The sequence below is a fragment of the Sceloporus occidentalis genome, unplaced genomic scaffold (assembly GCF_023333645.1).
Source record: "Sceloporus occidentalis isolate IW3139 unplaced genomic scaffold, rSceOcc1.0.p SCAF_169, whole genome shotgun sequence".
Lineage (NCBI taxonomy): Eukaryota > Metazoa > Chordata > Lepidosauria > Squamata > Phrynosomatidae > Sceloporus > Sceloporus occidentalis.
Window position 1 is genome coordinate 585,115 of NW_028317149.1, and position 14,070 is coordinate 599,184.

Consider the following 14,070-nt stretch of genomic DNA (forward strand, 5'->3'; position numbering starts at 1 on the left):
ATGTACTTGCCTGAGTTAGCCAGCGGCTTGGAAACAGCAGCATAACTTAGGCTGTTAGACGTAGCACCAAACTGATTATCCAAGATACAGCTCTCTCTGTTATGACATCCAGGACTGGGACTATTTCTCTGGGAAAGACAAAATAAATAAATAGATGACAAATTAGTCAATAAACAGTACTAGAAACATAACTGTTTGTCAAACCAGTCATGTATGAGCAGTAAAAAGAAAAACAGGCACTTGCATGTGCCTGTTACACCATGATTTCTTCTGGCTGGTTGGGAAGGAACTCTTACAGTTTACGACGGGTCACACGTGAGGTAGAATTGCCTAAAGTGATCCCCAGGCTTTATTGAATATATATATATTTACGGGGGGGGGGGGGGGGGTCAGTAATTTATTTAAAGCCATACCTAACAGCAACAAAGTAGTCTTTATTTACTAATGTATCCCAAATTAAACATTAACTTCATAGAAATGCAGCCTGTGTTGGTGTCGTCTATTTGATTTCCCATCTGGGCCTTCGCTGTCTTTTGCTCACAATGTTCTTACAAAGGCTGCAAGCGTCACAATCAGAACTTAAGGCAGAAGGTAATGGTGGGGAGGAATAACCACAAGCATTTTGCTGCACTTAGTGCTCAGTGTACCGAGCTGCCCATTTCTCAGTCTCTAATGTGCCTTGGCTTTTGTCTCTGTTTTGCCTTGCCTCCGTGTTATATCTACCGCTCTAAGTAGAACTAGAGCATCACAATTACAAATTAAAGTTTTAAATCTGGAACATATTGCGACATCAAAAAGTAACAATGCCTCACTGATTTACGAAAAGAAATACACATAAGTAGCTGTAGCAAGTACTACATAAAGTGCAATACCTTCTCCACGCGGCTAGGCAGGACAACGCTGGCCAGTGGGATACTGACAGGCAGCTTGTTAGGTTGAACAGTGCTCAGGGGAATGCTAATGGGCAGACTGGTGATGGTCTCTGGGTTAGAGGGGGAACAGCGATCTTGCAACATCTACAAGAGAAAAACGCCAGTCGTAAAAAACCTAGAACACACTACAAAGTCATGATTAGAGCTGCATCTTGAAAACTTAAAAAAAAAAAAAGAAAAAAAGAAGGTTACTGACCTTGTCTGTGGGCCTCTCCCCCAATGGACTCCCTCTTTCAGGAGATGAAGGGTGCGATTCATGAGGACTGAAAGAGGAATCGTTTGGGATCCCAGGACTGTGGGATGTAAAGCTGCTCTCTTTCACATCACTGCTGCAAAAAGAAGTATCGTTAACCCCTGAATAAATGTGTGTTGACATATATTAGAGCAGAACAGATTAGTTTCAAAACACATTTATAAATACAAACACACAAAATACAAGATGTTTAAACATTTCAGCATGTTGGTAACCAAGTAATTTAGCCAACAGGACATTGCGGCCCCTTAATTAACATGGATCAAGTAATCAAAATGTCAGCGTTTTACCTGTGATTAATTTCAGAGCCTCGTCCATTAACAGTTGGTTCCTGATTAAGATGGCGTCGCATAGCAATTTTGGCAGGCGAGTAGCGTGTGTAGTCTGGTTGGGACTGCCCGTTAGCCTTGTCCCCTTTGTAACGCACCAAATGGTTTTGATTGCTGGGCATCGTGTCAGGATGCTCCGAGTGAGAAGGCGTGCTCTCCTTAGAACAGGGTCTGCTTCCCCCAACACGGCAGGAATTGTACAGCTCATAATGGGAAGCGTGCCCATTCATGGATACTTCTGGGACCAGACCATTGGTGTGGGAAGTTGAAGGCGGTACAGAACATGGTGCACAGGGGTCTGAAGGGAAACGGGTATTGAATGTACCCTTGGAACGTCTGTGGTTCGGTGCGGGATCATCCGACAAAATGGAAGACTTCAGTTGGAGAAGTTCGTGCTGTCTTTGAAACTTTTCTAGTTCCACAATGCTAATCTAAAATAGCCATGCAAAACAACGTGAGAAAGCCAGAAAAGCAAAACCATAATGAGAGTCTTGTCATTTTAAATTTGTTAAGCAAAACACCTTATAAATGTACACCTCAGAGTCAGTGAGGACATGTAATAAGGGGGACTGAAGCCAGATGTCTTCTATATCACTTGACTCATTAATGCTTTACGGAGACAGCTGTTATAACAGAATTAAAAACATTTCCGCATAAAGGCTCCTTCAACCGCCTTCACTGGCCAAAAGCTCAGCTGTACAATATTCAATAGGACCACCGATTTAATGAAATCAAATTTGCCCTTACGCTAAACAAAATGGTGCCAGCTAAGTGATAAATAAATGCGAAAGAAGTTGCAGAACAGAAATACCACACCTGCAGCTCCAAACAGTGTTTCTGCTTCTCCGATATCTGGTTCTTCAGGGCTAATTTTTCCTTCATCAGATTGTCCAGCGACAAAGTGTTCCAGTCCAGCTTTAACTCCTCACAGCGTGCCTTCAACTAAAAGACGAGTAGTGCAAAGTAAGAGCACTGCTAGATGTTTGCTGGTCTATTCATAAAACGTAATATGACAATATCACACTTTAACCACATCACATGCACAATGCACTCACTTAGCCACACTTATGGCACTCACCAGTTGCAGACTTCGGTTCCTCAGTTCTCCGTTCTCTTGTTCCAACTGTCTGCTCTGTTCTTTCAACTGCAAGTTGTGAGCAGAAATCTCCTTCTGGGCCTGGATGAGGTCACTGTAAGTTAGGGCCTTGACTCCAAGCTGAAAGGTAGGTGAACATGCACGATTGGCAAGACACAACAGTGCCAATAGAGGACATCTTTAAAAACCTTGCAACAACCCTAGACTTCTGTGCTGCACACCCCACTCATACTACCATGGTCAGATAAGGCATACAGCTCATTAAGCTATTACACTAATATACTGATGGCATGAATCATGTTTAATTATATCCACAGTCATCAGAGAAGCCCACATTATGTAGGCCTCTCAGCAGCTAGGAAACGCAAATACCTCATCCAACTTTTGCTGGAACAACTTTTTGATTTCCTCTTTCTGAACCTGGCAGTGAGAGAGTAGTTGCTGAGCAGTTCCAAGGAGCTGGGAATTCTTCTCCTATAAAACAAACAAAAACATAGCAATCATTCTAAAATTAGTCATTCGAAGACAAGCAACGTCCAAAAGAATTGCACATGCAGGGTCTGTTCCAACTCCCTCAACCTCGTTCGCAGGGGAGATTGTAGAACAGCACTCATAGTATGCATAGTTCATGACACTTCAAGCGCGGGGGCTGCTTGATAACTTTTTTACACCACTTTGGATCCAGATTACACAAATTGCAAACCGGTTTGAAGGCATTGCCATATTACTGAATTTAGAAGAAAAAAGACTGAAATTACACATCGAAAGAGGGACACGTGTTTTAGGAAGCACAGTTAGAGAGGCAGTTTTACCAAGAAGCTTTACACGGAAATTACACTGTAAACCTGTCACAGCTATTTTAGAAGAATATATTTTCACAATTTAACAAAACACATTATTGCCAATTTTAAAGCCGCACAGTGTTATTTCAGTCCTAAAAAGTGACACTTGGGAAGCACGCAACAAAAATATGAATGCTGAACATGAGTGAATGACACTGACTGGAGGGGCTAGTCTAGTACCTTCTCATGTTCCAACAGCTGTTGTAACCCAGCTTTGTACTGATGAGTCTTCATGTAAGACATAAGTTGCAGGTACTGAATCCGAAACGAATCTGGAACAGAAGAAAAACCAAACTAAACAGGCACATAAAAGATATCCCCATCGCCACATAGCAGGAAGAAATATTTCTGAAACGTACTAATCGCATGCTTCAATGGTGGGGAAAAGCATTTGAAAATGTGGCAAAAGACAAACAGAGGGTTTTACACAATTTTAGAGAGACATTCCTGAGCATTTTCAGTGGTCTTTGAAGCAAGCGGTCATTAATCTGGCCTCGGGGACTTCACGGCTTGGTAGGGTGTCACGGGGAGCATGCTTTCACATACTGTACTTCCAGAGTTTCCTCCCTAGCAAACTGACTTGTAAATAAATAAAGCAGTGGCCTGTGTGTGCCGCTGGGAAGTGTGTAGCCGCTATGGGTTGCAATTCTTAAAGAAGCAACAAAATTGTGCATGACTGCTTAGGATTTAGGCTAGGACAAGTAGAAATGATTCAAATAAATGCTATGATGAAATATTGTGGCAATGAATGCATTTAAGAACCGGGAGGTAGTTGATGAGGGTACAATACATATTAGCGCGGGACATACATTCAATTCAACAGTGAAATAAGATTACAGTACGCTGGCTACGCAAACTGATGCACATCCAGATATGGGACGACATGACAACATACTGTCTTTTATGACCTTAATGCTATTAACTATAGAAATCATTTTGCAGCAGAGTAGTCAAGAACTACCATGCAGACGTGCTGCAAGTGCAGACATCACATCATGTTTTCTTGATCAGGTTAACGTGGAACTTGGTTACACACATTACAACGCCTACACCCACCCCACCACACCCCCACCTTAGGTAGAACCTGGAAGACCAACCTTATTCCATCCGAGGGGGAAAGAAGGGAGTAAGAAAAAGAGAACCATGAAAAAAGTGGGTGGAAAGATGAGTGAAGCCAGAAGGGGACAAAGAAAACAGAAGAAGAAGAAGAAGAAGAATAAATAATAGAATGAATAGCAGATTGAAAGAAGGTGAAGACAGAGTAACAGGAAGACTCCATGGCAGAGAGCTTTGCTCCGGCCTGGTGGAGGGAGGCTAACCACGAACGCCTGAGCTGCTGTGCCGCGGGAAGCAACTGCTAAACGGGCAGGTGATTTCAACGCCGAAAACAGCTGCTAGAGAGAGGCAGAGTATGAGACAAAGGGACATACAGTTTGTACATAGCCCTGACCTAGAGTTTTGCATCTGTAATAACTGTCCAAGTACAAGTTTGCAAAGATATTTGCCCAGCTTGAAACGACAGATATTAATCATAGGGATGCAAACCCAAGACAGTCGGAATGTTATAAAAACTAATGCATAACTGTGACCCTGCAGAAGGCACAAGTCATGAGTATTCGCTGGGACATTTTAAGTCATTGTGGGGGTGAGACACGTTTCATGTCTCTGCCTCTCTTACTTTGTTTGTCAGGCCCAAGTCAGCATTCATTCATTTTCCAATGATAAATCTCTTCCGATTAATATCACCTGCAGAAACACACAGACCATCCTTGAACCCACCTACCCTCCCACCCCACCAGAAGAGCACCTTGCAGCTCTGTAATCCCAGAGAAAGCTCTTTTCTGACCTCGTTGGAGCAAATTTCCTGGATGGGGTATCCGAGGGTGCCCAGTACTGCCCTAAGTGTCAGATTCTTACCAAGCAGCTTCTGCAATGCTGGGGGTGTGGGAGATGACAGGAGCTGGTTGGAAGGCTGGCGTTGCACTTTTGGAGGTAGTTGGTAATAGGGGCTGTGAGGCGACTTGTATGTGTCTGCAAAATTCAAGATAGGGAAACATAACATAAATGCCTTTAAAATGTTATAGCCAAAACACCACCGTGGAAAACCAAGCAATAAAGTCATTATAGTTAGTATGCACTTCAACTTGATTCTATTACTTTACTTTCTATATATATTAAAGTGAGCAACCTCAGGATCATTTCACAACCAGTGGCCCTTAAGAGTTTTTTTTTTTTTATAAAGTTTACGGTGAACTGCTGAGGTAGCCTAGCTTACAATACCCAGTACTTCTCAGCATTAAAAGAAGGAATAAAAAACTTTGAAGGGCATTAATTTATGATTTAGGCAAGATTTCCTAGATGTTTAGCAATATCAATGATCTCAAACCGTGTACGACTTTAGACCTTTGCCTATTGGAAATTTATACACTTTCAATTAGCGCAAGAATCACAACTTCTCTTTTTAGAGTTTTTATGTTTTGAAGCGTCATACTGGTCGTGCTGTATTTACATTTAACACAGTAAAACTTAGTTCCTTTTCCTCATCCAATCAAAAGTGAGCTCTTGAAACTAACAAAATTGTCTTACAGCAGACTAAACCATCAAACACTCAAAACGCTTTAACAACTTTAGGTTTACAGATACGTCCGTGAGTAGAAAGCTGAGCCCACGGACTGCACAGATTACCCAAACAGGCGAAAAAAGTCACAAAGGAGTGGATGGAAGACGCAGTGGGCAAACTTAGACATTAACATGATTCCACTTACCCTGAGGGGGTGGCTGTTTTGGGGATTGAGGGGTAGGGACATTTTGTGGATGAATGGTTTCCAGTGCAGTTTGAGGCTTAGCGTGCTTGCGCTCCCCTGCAGCAGGAAGTAGTTTCTTGGGACGTCCTCTTTTCCGCCCTGCCATCTTCCTCCCTTTCTTTGTAAGCTTTCGGCGGGCCTTGGCTGGTGAAGCCTTCTTTAGAGCAGCAGTTTTCTCCTCCTCTGCTGCAGCATCCTAAAAGGCATATGATATGTATCCTAAGATTCTAGGAATTTATTGCTGTTACCATCAGTAGTCTAAATCATTAGGTGAACAGCAGCTCTTTCACTCCATCAAGACCAATGGTGTACTAGGAACATCATGAAAAGATATTACTAAGTTTCCTTTGCCAACCACTGCATCTAAAACACTATGAGAATCAGGATATCCACGAAGACCATTTCAAATAACCCCAACATATAAAACACATACACGATCTGTGTGTTCAAATGCTGCTTTATTTGAGGACCACTACTGAAATAACGCAATTGGGAAACAGAACCGGATTGCTGGTTTGATGAGACGTATATGATCTCCCCTGCAGGATACGTAGCAGTAATGACAATAGTGATATTTGTGGCAGAAGACCCCTTGCGAGTTATCTAGTGTCAATGTTAAAATGCTGAACCCAAAGAATATGTTCTGGTATACCCACCTTAGGTTCCTGAATTTTAGTGGGCGTGGTGTTATTGCTTTTTCCTTCCCTCTGCTGTTTCCGTCGTGCCGCTTCTTGTTCCTCCTGCCACACACATAATGGTTGGACTTAAATGGGAACACACCACATTTTTTCCACTACTAGTATCGCTTTTAAAGTTTCTAAAAATTGTGCCTGCTTCAAAACAATTCACATGTTTTTAGACAGCTCCATTTAAGTCTAGGTGCTCTAATTCTGCCATCTTCACCCAATCTTCTAGACAAACATACCCCTTATACTGCCATGAATATAAAATCACCTGCAAGCTTAGAGAAATAAACTTTATAACTAAAACGCATGCACTGAGCATGTAAAAGGCAAAACACACTCAGCCAGCACATTTACTGTTATTTGTGTTTGTGTCTGCTATATGAATAGCTTTTTTAATAGCAATACCAAATAGAGCAAGTGCTTTTAGAATAGCGAGACTCACCCTGAGTTTTGGATTTTTCAGACTAGAAAAATAATTTTCAAGCTGAAAGAAAAAAATAATAAATTGTAAGACAGGTCAAGAAATGAAGTTATGCAGTTTGAGAGACTAGAAACACTGTTTGGGGAATATAGGAGAATGACACACGGAGTGATCAGTCCTAAGCAAGGATTTTACAAAGAACTGTTAAGGTTACTCACTAAAGTCCGGTCAATAGTGTGCAGGTAGTAGGAGACAGGCTTGCCAGTCCAGGAAACGGACCCTTTGAGCGGTGAAAGCTCCACGACTCTCATTATGGTGCCAATATCTGAAATGATACAAAGTCCATGTTGTAAGTGCCTTTTGGAGGAAAATTCTGTAGAATCCACTATGGATGCTAGCAGTTGCCTTACTTTATGAGATATAGTCTATGCAGTCTAAATAACCAAAGGATGATTTGAGGCTGTATAGCAGCTTTAATAATGGCATGAAAGTTAATGTAAACAAGAGCATTGGTTATTAGCTAGCATAGGGTTAGGGATATTTGCTGTGGGCATACAAAAGGGGGCATATGGGAAGGTACTGGAGGTTAAACCCCTTAGTGGTAAGATTATATATTAGGTTTTTTCTTTTTAGTACAGCGACAATGTTTGTAACATTTTTTGCAGTGTTGCCGTTTAGCTGTATTTTTGTACATCTATTGTATTTTTTCAGGGCAAGGGCTTTCTTTAGATTCCGTTATTGATATTGTTCATGGTCTATGATAAAATATGGTGGGGATGAAAAAAAAAAAAGAAAAAACACAAAACTTTCTGTTATTTGAAAAATCTACAACACCTAACGAATAAAAAAATGCAAACGGGTTGTTTGCGACTGAAAGGCCATATTTGGGACATGCACATTTTAGTTTTTCAAATTTGAATTTTGACATCTTGTCACCTTGCCCCATTCCCATTTTGAGATACCTTTGAAATCAGCCAAATCAATTTACCCCATCAAACCATCTAACTTTGAAAACTAGACATCCCAGGGTATTTCAAATGCTGGCATTTTAACTCTTTCCATGCTGTGATTTTTGGGAAGACAGCACCAATTTGCTCAATAAAACACTGTTTTCACTTTTTTGTGGTCTACCTTTCTTTGTGTGCTGCTGAATGCCTCGATATCAAGCCCTTTCAGCAACACAGATCTGAGTTTAGGAAGACATTCTTGGTCGCTCCCTAAGCTCTTCTTTAGCCATCTACTGGGGTGGGCCTTTTCTGGATAGCCTCACTTTACCAAATTGTTGAGTAGACATTATGCATTCCAGAAGGTAGCGTTCTAGCATACGCCACACCCAGATTCGTCTGTCAGTTTTGGAGCTAGTGAAGTGTGATTCATCAAGCCAGAGAACGTTTCCACTGCTTCAGAGTCCAGTGGTGATGTGCTTCACGCCAATCCAGTGCAACGTGAAGAGAGACTTATGTCTCCAATACACTAAAGAAGGTACTGACCCAACATCACCCAACCAACATACTAATGGTTGATGAATAATATAATACAGCAACTTTCAATGTCTACGCTCAAAATTCAAAGACAGAAATGGACTCACCACTCAAGTTTCGGCTGTTTATTCGGAAGTTCAGAGGTGCAAATGGTTTGGAGGATACAATTCTACCACCTGAGTGAGTAATAATACAAAATAAGAAAATGCAGACACAAAGAAAGGGGGCGGGCAGTCCCTGCAGAAGTGCACAAGTAAGGCTATGAGTCCCAGTGCTGGTTTAAGCTCGAAACCTGGCTCAACATGAGCAGGAGTAAAATGTCACAACCAGACGCTGCTTAAATTCTTCCTCCCATTCCAGCTAGGAGTCCTAGTGAAGGCCTTCCACATACCCACTTAAGACCTGAATCTGCAGAAACCTAGCTGCCTAAGCTTATGAGCCGGCCTTGTGAGCCAGCACAGAGCATAGGTCTGGCTAGGCTGCTGCCACTCCCTGTGTGTCTTGCCAAACAAAAAAAAAAAAGGAATTTCTAGAAGAAGTGGTAGAGGTCAAAGTGAGGGAATGTAAAACATATATGGGGTAAGGCTACAATGAACATATCAGTTCTCATCTGATGTCCGATAATGAAGAAAAAATACCACTACAAGAGCTTGTGGTAAGTCTAATCTACAGCAAAGGCTAAATCTGAAGATCTCTAAAGCTGTTCATCTTAAAAAAAAAAAAAAAGAAATGTGCTACTGAAGTGGTTAAGGCCTGGTAAAAATGGTAAAAACTTGCTGAAATCTAAAAAACCGTATTACAGCTGTCTCTTTGCCAAAGAATCAGGTTATTTGCCAACTCAGAGTACCATGACTCAGGAATGCTCACGCTGATTTCATCAATAGAAGTGGGAGTCTGCCAAAACCCACTCATACCTTACAGCTGCCCACTCAGACCATCAGCACCGTAAATGTCATCTCATGACTCAGACAAGCAACGTAGGTTGAACTAACGATATAGACAATGAAACAGCAAATAAAAAGTTTGTTCCACACAGCCTTTTAAAGCTTTGCTTTACTGAAATACATTTTTTTCAATCTTTAAGCAATTGTTGCATTACCTTCCTTCATGTTGGCAAATCTCTCCTTTAGCTGGTGGTCAACCTCAGGACCAAAGGCAAAATTATTCACAAAAATTACACTGCAAGATAATAGTATTGTTATTTCTGGAACAGTCAATGCGATTTAGATAAATAATGAATTTCATTTTTTATTTTTATTTTTTTTTTTTACATAGAACTATGATAAAGATGTTTTAATGTAGGACTGTAACCCTTTTATAAACTGGAAGCAGCGGTTTCCTGCAAGAAAAATAATAATAGGCATGGGACATGGACTTGAATAAGAGGATGGAAATAAGGAAAAGGATGTTGCTCCAGGTAACTGCTGTTTAAGGGCACCAAACACAGTAAGAGGAGGAAGTAAGTTAGGTAGTAGAATGGCAAGCATTTTATGATCTGTGTTAGGGATTAAGGACGTAGTAAACAGACAATGTGTGTAAACTGATGCCCACCTTGTGTTGGCTATCCTTTCCCTCCACTCCTCTGACAGGAAGTCTCCGCGCTCAAGCTTCAATTAAAAACAGAATTATAGATTAAAATAAGTGCATTACTACATGATGCATATGTCCCCAAATAAAGCGCTAATGGTGTACACTACACTGAAGGAAAACAGCAGCTAGAAAGAAAGCGACCCAGCCTCCACGTGATTCATACCTAAAAGGTACAACGCCGCAGAGTTCAATCTTAAATACAATTGCATATAAAACACAATTTCAGAATGCAGTAAAAGAAATGCTGCTCTACTATTTCCAACTTGAACAGCTTGGAATGTGAGCAAGCATAGTAACAAATAGCTGCTTTCTTAAGGACAAGACGCAGCAGTGACCTGTCATTTCCATATACTAGCCCAAAGAAAGAAAAGAAAAAAAAATAAAACACTGGGATGGCAAGATAGTTTTTTTTTGTTATTTTGTTGCAAACTTAAAGGGGGGAGGGGACAAAAGTTAAAAAATTATTTCCCTTCTCATAATCATATCCCAACTTACATATAATATACAAGATCGTTTTCTACATTATTAAAGATGCACATTTGTAACTAATTTAACGAGATCAAATGTCCCTAAAGAGAACTACCATGGGAGGTGATCCTAAACATCAGATATTCTTGCATATACTCACTGTGTATTCTGCATGCTTCTTCCCATACCACTTCATCCACTTTCTGAACTCTTTGTCCATGGTCTACAACATGGTACAAAGTCGGTCAAAAACAGAACAAAAAAAAAAAAAACAAAAAAAAAAACAAACACCACACTATTAGAAATAAAACTATTCTAAAGCCTTGTTTCCCGACATTAAACACTTAATTTAAACTTTATGGCTAGCTTGGCGTGAAGCAAATCAGTTTGTTCTGGTAGTATCAGTACCTTGGAAATTGCAAAATGTTTAAAATAACTTCCTAGAATTATGATAAATTACTGTGTTAACGCCATTATCAGCTTGACATTCAATTACTCCCCTGTCATTTGCAGTCTTACCCAAACACAGAATGAAGTAAGAAAACGTTAGATGAACTTTTAAATAAAAGCCACGCTGTAGAATACAACCACTAGACGTGTCCGTCTTTAACACTGTCAAACTCACCTCTGCGTACGTGGCTGGGATATCCGCCTTCTCTACACCATAGTGATGTTTGCATCCGGTTGCAGCGGCTACCTGTAGAACAACCTGCCCAACACCTAAAATAAGTAAAAGAAGAAGCATTTGTTAAGCTACCTGCAAACTATGACATTAAACTTGACAGACTAAGACGAACAAATACATATAGTATTGAATAAAACGGCCTTTTGCGTTTTAACTAAACGCAGATATTAGACACCTAATTACTAGTGATGTGCTGCTGGTCAAAAATTATGCCACTTCACAGATCACACCACAACCTATAACACTCCTGAAGACCCCAATCAAGAAATACTAAATGATCTAAATATAGGTATAACTTGGAATCGCAAAGGTAGAGAGGAGATGTGATAGAAACATTTAAATGCAAATGGTTCTCATCAAATTAGGTGCATGCGTTTTACATCATCAAACCTCTAAATGGAAGAAAAAAAAATGAAATAAATGTCGGTTAGGGTTTTATTAGATTAACATGCTAGTAAGAGCAAATAATGCTTCCACAAGCCATCCATTGGAGAGCTTTACCGATCTTGCGGCGAACAATGCCCGTCTCTGAATGAAACCAATAACAAACACGGGCCGCCTTATTCTTTGCTCCTGGGGAAAATATTTCACGGACCTTAAGCGTATTTGTACACCAAGGCGCGATCAGCTTTTAGTTATAGTTGTAAAGGGTCCCCTAAATCCAGATTAAACATAAGATCTTCATGACTAATCACTTCATTCTCTATTAACTTGGTGGTTCTTTGCAGTCTTCCTGACAAACCGGTGAATATGAAGCATGTGTTCAAGTGAAGGCACAAGCCATTTGCATAGATTCATATTAACCATCTCCCGTTATTACATCAATGTGTTTTTTTGTTAACGCAAGGTATTGTGTTTCTTCCTGGAGCTGGTACTTGACATTGTGTACCATCGCCATAATGTGTGTTTACAACCTACCTTACCTATATTGAAACTTCCCTACTATTGAGATTAAAATGTTCTCAATGTAACAGGCAAGCCAAACTGAATTTAGCTTTCTGTCATTTGTTTTTTTTTTACCTCTTAAAAGGATGAGTTCTATTTTCAACATGCACTTCTATATTGTATATGATTAGTATAAAAACAATACCAAGGACCTAAAAGTAACCACTTGTTGACCTATTTTCAATATCTGCTTCCTACCCTCAATTAGTGTATACAGCCCCCTTGTGGAAATCTAACACCCTGTGTCAGCTAACCAAAATTGCGGTCCTAAATAGCGATTCTCCAAGTCAGAGATTTTCTTTCATAATATCTATTCTACAAAAGTCAACGGAAATAGTTAAGTTGCCGTCTTAGCTATACCATATAATACCACTGAAAAAGTAACATTCTGCATCAGGTGACCTATCAACTGAGCACTAACCTAGGCCTGACCCAGGACATGTCCCACAGCCACTTCCTTTATGGTCAACTTCCTCAACGCTGAGAGCCAGGATATGGCGTATCTAAGCACACCGTCTCTTGGCTCAGAACAGACGTATTTAATGTAAGCATTTTATGTTTGTAGAAGTGAGTTTAGAATCATCCTTCCCGACTCACCACTCCCCAAGTCCACAAAGAGGTCATCTTCAGTCATCTTTATTTCATCAATCATTTGGGCCACTAGGTCAAAGGAGGTCTCCCCATACACCTCTGGGGAAAAAGGCTCATAGTTGTTGAGTTTTTCAGGGTCAGTAACAGAGTGATTGTAGACCTGTTGCAGAATATGCCGTAGAAGACCTGTGGATGGTCGCGTGTTTAGCTTCATTGGTTGAGTGGTGCCTTTCCACTGGAGGGAGAGAGAGAGAGAGGGAGAGAGAGAAAAAAAAAAAGAATGAAATCACGAAAGATGAAATATCGGGCGAAAATAAGGTTCTGCGCGATAATCCTGTGAACAACCTTTCCACACCACATACCTCATACCCCAGGTCCATTGAATCAAACATGCCAGTAAGGAAAACAGACTACGGCTCTATAACTGGGCTCAATTTTGGTCTCATGTTCTCAGAATGAAAGTCTTTAAAGCTAAGTGTGCCTGTACATTAGGGAAAGCGGTATGATTTCAAACAAAAAACTATTTGATTCATTTTACTTTTACACAAAAGACAGGTCGTGCTTTATAAACATAATTTATGGATACAAAATCAGCCAATTCCACTTTTTTTTCCCTTTTTTTATAGGAGTAGAGGGCTTGAGCTGCGCTAGCTTATAAAATCAAACACGTAAAACATTTTACACTTTGACTGGAGAACCTTTTGAGGTCTTTAAAGACCTCGGATAACCCTCTTGAAACTAGAGTGATCAGTAAGCAGGGCTCCATGGCTGGATAGACCCTCTGAATATAATTTCATTTTTAATGAAACAGTCCGCAGACACTGCCGGGAAGCAGTAAAGCAGAAAAAAAATGTATTATGGAAGAAAAACATTTGGTAGCATGGCCGCAAATTCTATATTTTTGAAAACTAGACACCCCAGTGTATTTCAAATGCTAGTATTTTAAC

The 14,070-nt window shown here is 40.4% G+C and overlaps 1 protein-coding gene across 1 annotated transcript in view; it reads right to left on the reverse strand.

Annotated features, from left to right (window-relative positions):
* Positions 1-14,070, reverse strand: part of LOC149279361 (histone-lysine N-methyltransferase, H3 lysine-79 specific-like) — a 33,719-nt gene that overhangs the window by 6,260 nt on the left and 13,389 nt on the right. Inside the window, exons 5-23 of the mRNA XM_089501264.1 lie at positions 13,130-13,358; positions 11,528-11,622; positions 11,063-11,125; positions 10,396-10,451; positions 9,944-10,023; positions 8,952-9,020; positions 7,582-7,688; positions 7,385-7,426; positions 6,913-6,996; positions 6,218-6,452; positions 5,370-5,483; positions 3,633-3,724; positions 2,983-3,084; positions 2,593-2,730; positions 2,331-2,456; positions 1,476-1,945; positions 1,129-1,261; positions 868-1,016; positions 11-126 (exon numbers count right to left, since the gene is read on the reverse strand). Coding sequence (XP_089357390.1) covers positions 11-126; positions 868-1,016; positions 1,129-1,261; positions 1,476-1,945; positions 2,331-2,456; positions 2,593-2,730; positions 2,983-3,084; positions 3,633-3,724; positions 5,370-5,483; positions 6,218-6,452; positions 6,913-6,996; positions 7,385-7,426; positions 7,582-7,688; positions 8,952-9,020; positions 9,944-10,023; positions 10,396-10,451; positions 11,063-11,125; positions 11,528-11,622; positions 13,130-13,358 — 2,500 coding nt within the window. The remainder of the gene's footprint in view (positions 1-10; positions 127-867; positions 1,017-1,128; positions 1,262-1,475; positions 1,946-2,330; positions 2,457-2,592; positions 2,731-2,982; positions 3,085-3,632; positions 3,725-5,369; positions 5,484-6,217; positions 6,453-6,912; positions 6,997-7,384; positions 7,427-7,581; positions 7,689-8,951; positions 9,021-9,943; positions 10,024-10,395; positions 10,452-11,062; positions 11,126-11,527; positions 11,623-13,129; positions 13,359-14,070) is intronic.